Source organism: Syngnathus scovelli, chromosome 2 (assembly GCF_024217435.2).
Source record: "Syngnathus scovelli strain Florida chromosome 2, RoL_Ssco_1.2, whole genome shotgun sequence".
Lineage (NCBI taxonomy): Eukaryota > Metazoa > Chordata > Actinopteri > Syngnathiformes > Syngnathidae > Syngnathus > Syngnathus scovelli.
In genome coordinates, this window is record NC_090848.1 from 27,261,759 (window position 1) to 27,267,758 (window position 6,000).

At 42.2% G+C, this 6,000-nt stretch overlaps 1 protein-coding gene across 7 annotated transcripts in view; it reads right to left on the reverse strand.

Moving 5' to 3' along the window:
* Positions 1 to 5,795, reverse strand: part of LOC125988674 (disco-interacting protein 2 homolog B-A) — a 128,920-nt gene extending 123,125 nt beyond the window's left edge. For all 7 annotated transcript variants that reach the window (XR_007488431.2, XM_049754158.2, XM_049754157.2 and 4 more), the window contains exon 1: positions 5,465 to 5,795. Coding sequence is in view for 6 of the 7 variants with exons in the window: in XM_049754158.2 (XP_049610115.1) it covers positions 5,465 to 5,642 (178 nt within the window). In the remaining variant the exon portion in view is untranslated. The remainder of the gene's footprint in view (positions 1 to 5,464) is intronic.
* Positions 5,796 to 6,000: the final 205 nt, after the last annotated feature.

Here is a 6,000-nt window from a genome sequence, read left to right on the forward strand (position 1 = left end):
TGCCTGATTTGTGGTACACAGGTCGCTGTGTTTAAAGAATATAATATGAGTCGCCACTACACGACCAAGCATGAGAAAAAATACATCCGTCTGGTAAACAGGGCGCATCAGAGGCTGATGCATTGCTAGCAAAACTGCAAGTCCAACAAGGACTTTTTATCAGCTTTGTCATTTGAGGAAAAGTTAAATAAGTTGAGAATAAATTGTACTGATTAATGATTATTTTTTTTTTTAATTTGACCTATACACCACAATTTCACATAGCTTAATATAAATATAAACAGAATAATTGTATTCTTCTAATTACCAGTACCAACTATTTAAAATAAATAATTTAGTGCATTTTACAATGGAAGAAAATTGAGCAGGTTTAAGTTATCGTAAGTGTGGCCCTCTGACACAACTCGGGTTTTTCATGTGGCCCCTTGTAAAAATTAATTGCCCACCCCTTTAGGACCTAATGCCTAATCCAAAATTATAAAGCGTTATCCCAAACCCCGCCAAAGCCAAGTCAATCTCAGGAGAACTGAACAATAAGAAGTGCTCTCACAGGCTAAAAGTGGAAAAAAAACATCACCCCAACAAGATTGTAATTATAAAAACTAGAGCAAAAACGTAAAAACAATGAGTAGACTGTGCTGGTAACCTGTCTCGACTGCACTTGGCAGGAAATTGTCGTTAATGGGAACCATTCCACTCTGCCTGTGTCAGTTCAGCCTAATTTTAAAAGCTTAATGGTGCAGTTCACAATGAAAACATTTTAATCCATTTTCACATTCTGTCTCTTTATTAATTCATCTCTTTTCTATATGTTTGTTTCCATTAGCATAGGCTTGGGCGATTAAAGGTCATGTAAAGACACTATGGGGTCCCAAAATGTATTTGATAAAGATGGACTTGTATTTTTGGAAAATGTTGTTAATTTTTGAATAAAATTGCGAATTGAGGAGTAATCGATGAAAAATCAACGGTTTGTATGTGATCATTGAAGTTCATCTCGGAAATTGCCGAAGCGACTGTAACGTACATTATAGGAGGCCGAGCGTTGCCGAGTTACTTAGCCATGTAAGCATAATGGCAATATTCTCTTTGTCCTTCTTTGGCAGATTTATTTGCATTACTTTATAAGGTGCAAATCTTTTGAGGCAGAAGATATTAAAGCAAATATTAAAACAAAGTGTAAAATATCCATGACTATTGTAAACATACTGCATACAGCAGAAATTAACTTAATATGGTCCAAAACAATGCAAAACACTATGTATAAACAAGGCTAGCATAGCAAGTGCCAAAGCTAAGTGTAAATGATCCACTTGAACTGTGAATACTGTTAACATTCCAGCACAAACATACAAAACAATACATTCATTGTAAATATTTTTGATATTTACAGTTTTCAGATAATAGAGTGAAAATGATGACACAAAAAGCCTTGTGGGTTATTTCAATCAAGTATTTGAGTCATAGACATTTCATGGCATACAATATACTATGTGTCTTATGAATAAATACACCCTATAAAAAAAACATACTATGTCAAGCAAAGCACAGTAATTTTAAAACATTTTAAATACTTATCAATCTTGACTACCGTAATTTCCGGACTATAAGCCGCTTTTTGCTCAAGTTTTGAACTCTGCGGCTTGTCGTCCAGTGCTGCGTATCTATGAATTAACCATTACTTTTGTGATGACTAATACACTTATACACTCGTAAAAAGGCTGTGGACCGCTGTTGTGCTGCACCGCTTTGCTGGGCGGAGGGATATGTGACACGGTCACTGGGGAGAAGAGTGGTGCATTGATCGCATGTCCATCCCCCAGGCAAATAGTTCCGTATAATTGACACAAAGAAGAGACAGAACAAGCTCAAGACGGACGTTACTGAAGAAAGGAAGCTTTTATACACAAACCCTCATTATGGGGGACAAAAGAAATGCATATGATGTCACTTTTAAGTTAAAGTCAGTCGATTTGGCTCTTAACGTAGGAACTACAGCTGCTCATGCATGCACTTGCGAGGTTTCTTCCGGTCACTAGGGGGCGCTGGGCTATTGTTGATGACATCTTGTTGTGGCACCCTTTTCTTTATTTATTTCCCAGTCACATCCACTCTGGAGCTATATGTGTAGCTCGTTAGTTTAATGTAACTTAGCGCTTTGTGCATGAATAAAATTAGCATGAACAGACCATCATGGAAAATGCTAGAACAAATGCATAAAAGCGACAACGAAAGAGAGACTGAGGAAGTGTGTGGCGAACTATAGCTGATGCTATTCCGACACTGAAGAGGAAGACTTTTTCAGTGCACATGAGGAAGATGAAGACGATGGCTCTCGGTGACTTTTACTGGTATTTTTTTTTCAACCAGCCCTGTTAGTGCTATGTTACCGTGTTGCTGCTGTGTTACAGCCACGTCTCAGTGACTTTTATCCAGCCCTATTAGTGTTGTGTTACTTCCGTGTTGCTGCTGTGTTACTCCCTCATCACAGGCATTATTTGTAAGAAAAGTTAAGGTATGTTATTAAACAACGACGCGTGACTGTGACAGAGTTGAACCGACAACCATCCGGTTACTAATCGACCCGCTCTACTGTCTGAGCCACGGCCCCCGCAATATATCTGTTTCTTATCCTCAACAGTCACGGTCTTACTGGCGATTGTGGTAATTGTTTTCTGCCGTTTTAAAATGTTGTCCATTTACATTGCATTTCTCTTTAAATGAGGAGCAGAAGACAGATTAACTTTTATTGTCGAGTTTCATTTGTGATCCAGCACCTTGTTACAACTTGTACTAAAGACCTTGCCTCCATCCTCACGCAAATCTTTCAGGTAAGAGTTTGCTCTCTCTATACGGACTACGGAGGCTGAGTTTTGAGAAACCGCTCCATTGTCCAAACGAGTGAGGCTATCAATAAAGCATTGAAAAAAGATGCCTTCCAGTTGAAAACAAAGGCGTTGCGACACCTAGCTACCGGGATGAAAATTAGATGGAAATATATTATTCTGCACATCCCTAGACTGCTATGATATCCGCAGGGGGCATCGAAATCAGCGGCGGGCGGTGAATTTAGTGGTAAAATCCGTGTTTGTTTGTTTGTTTGTTTGTTTGTTTGTAGGGTCATTCACGAAATGTAATTTTGACAGAATATATAAACACTGTAATCCACTGTAAGATAATTGATATTTAAACAGTTTTCTTACTCTTTCTATACTCTCTCTATCATGATATCATTACAAAATATCACAACTTACTCCTCAATTCCAACCATTCTATTGAACAGGCATTAACTTTGACCCACAAGAGGACAGCAAGTCAACTTTTCGAGTATGGCCCTCCTTCCTCCAACAGAAACAAATCAGTGAGAACAGCAGAAAGAACGAGTTTAGCTGAATGGTACAAACGCCTGAGCTCCTGGCCATGCAGACCCAAAGCAGCTGAATGGTCATTGTGTTACCATTGTCACGGGGTGGAGGCTCGCAACAGAAGTAGCATACCTCCAACAGGCCTTTTGGCAGGCCACTGTTCTTATCCAAGTAACAAGGGAACAAACATTTCCCCCTCAAGTCACAGCAGGTTTTGCAATGAACTAAGTCACAGCGGCAATAAACTAAGTCACAGCAGCAATGAACTAACAATTCTTTGATAAGGATCAAAAGTGACAAGGAGTTGCTTTAATTGACCACACTCGGCTGAAAGGTGACCCTCATCACTGGAAGTTCGGTGCGCCAAATCTTTCCAAGTCCAACTTTTAAATTTTGACTCTGAACTCTAGGGGTTTTCTCGCAGTTGTTCATCAGAAATTGATGCACACAGACCGGGGCGACTGACTATCCTGTTCATCTCCGGCTGAATGGACCACAGACAGTGTTTCACCTGAACGCATTCAATGAACGGTAGTTCCTGAACCCGTTCAAATTTTGGATGAACGTGAACTGAACGTCGCGCATTTTAACTTCGTGAACGTTCTTGTGAATGTGCTCATTTTGGAGCCAATGAACGATTTTGAAGGGCAGTTTATTTTCTCTCAAGGATGCCAGGTTTTCTCAGACTTTAAAATAAAACCTCTGCTGGCCAGGCCTCCGTTTCAGCTAGCCGGGCCTCCACCTTAGCTGTCCTGGCCTCCATATCACCTGTCTGGGCCTCTACCTCAGCAAGACGGGCCTCCACCTCACCTAGCTTACCAACTCAAATATTGATTTTATGGGTTAATCTGAAACATGGCTATCACCATCTCCCGTTAAGTCATAGCCAAAATACCTGGCTACAATGTTTACAATGTTTCATGTTGTATTCCATCCATCCATTTTCTTTTGCAGTGAGTACTGTCCCATGGCAAGGTCTCGACAGGGGAAGGATGTAGAGCTCAGGGGTACAGCGGCGACCAAAGCCCCAGGACCTCCACACGTCACCATCGTCCCACGCCTTTCCAGGCAAAGCCGGAGTCAGGTACAAGATCGCACAGCAGGGTGGGGGTCATTTGGGTCTTTGACATCTTTGAAATTGCACAATATGTCCTCTTTAGGTGGTTTCCTTAGGATACGCCGACTATCTTCCACATTCCAATATGTTCCTTTGGTCAACTGAGGACTTGGACCAAACAATTCAAGTAAAAATTGTTTTGCCATTTTTCTGACAGATTGCTATTTTAATTTCATTTGCAATTTTCTTGAAACCAAGCTTCAGTGCATTATTCAGCAGTTAGGGTGCTGGGAGTGGGGGCGCACACTGTGTCCTTGGGATGCATGAGGGGGCTAACAGCTGCTTGGGGGAGGGTACTATGAACTGTTCTTAGATTCATTGTGTGTGTGTGTGTGTGTGTGTGTGTGTGTGTGTGTGTGTGTGTGTGTGTGTGTGTGTGTGTGTGTGTGTGTGCGTGCGTGTGCGTGCGTGCGTGCGTGAGACAGCCATGGCCAGAGGCAAGCAGGCCCTACTTGTCAGGGCTCGACTCTGCTGTCATTTCCCCTTGTTCGTATGTCGCTTATAACGTGCTGGACTTTCTTGAGAAAATCTAACACAAAGTCCTATTGAACGTGTTGATTGGAGCTGTGAGTCGTGGTGGTTGAATGGTGTATCACTGCCAGTCTCATTTACTGCAGTGCATTTTACCTTAGTTGCAAAGCAACACTATTATTTTAATGCTTATATTGACATGTTACACACACATACGCACACACACACACAATAAGATAATAAATTTCCAAGGCCCACGATACCTAAACAATTCACATCTTTTTAGTGTTTTACCCCCTCAAAAAGCTTGTGTTTCAAGCGGCAAGGTGCCGGATATGACAGCAGCTTGCGCGTCTCAAGAAACGACAAGCAACATTCAGTTTCAGCTGACAATAACCTCGGTAAAGCCGCGTTCGCCTGCCGCCGACAATAAAACACAGTGGCCGGATACAGTCGAGACATGTCTTCACATCGTTACCTTTGATTTCTACCATTCGCAACATCTATTTACCTTCGGACAGTTCCAAGTCCAACTCCGCCAATTGATCTCGAACCTCCTTCGGCAGGGCGTATAAATCCACGCCGCAGTCTGCCATGACTTTGCCGAAAATCACACGAGAGGAGGGGATGTAGGGTCGATGCGGGAAAAGCCACTTTAAGGAGTATGAAAGGCTTTCAAGAAAAAACATCCGAATGGGAGGCACTACCCATCCGCGCTGCTGGCCACTCCGCCATGATGGGAGAAACACAACAGCGGCGGAATTAGGCTCTGCGGTCACGCGACTGCGTTTGCCTTGCTTCGTCTCGTCTGCGTCTCTTTCCGCCTCCTCCTCCTTCTTCTTCTTCTGCGGCAGCGGCTTCTTCTCTTCTTCGTCGTGTTCTTCCTCATCCTACTTTTTATTTTTTTATTTTAATGATACAAACACAAAGCAAGCTTGAACGTGACGACCCCCCCCGGTATTCCAGAAAGCGGGTTCTGTGAAAACTTGAGTAAACTACCCCGGAAACGAAGGAAACTGAGTTATCCGTTCCAGAAAGAGAGGTAAC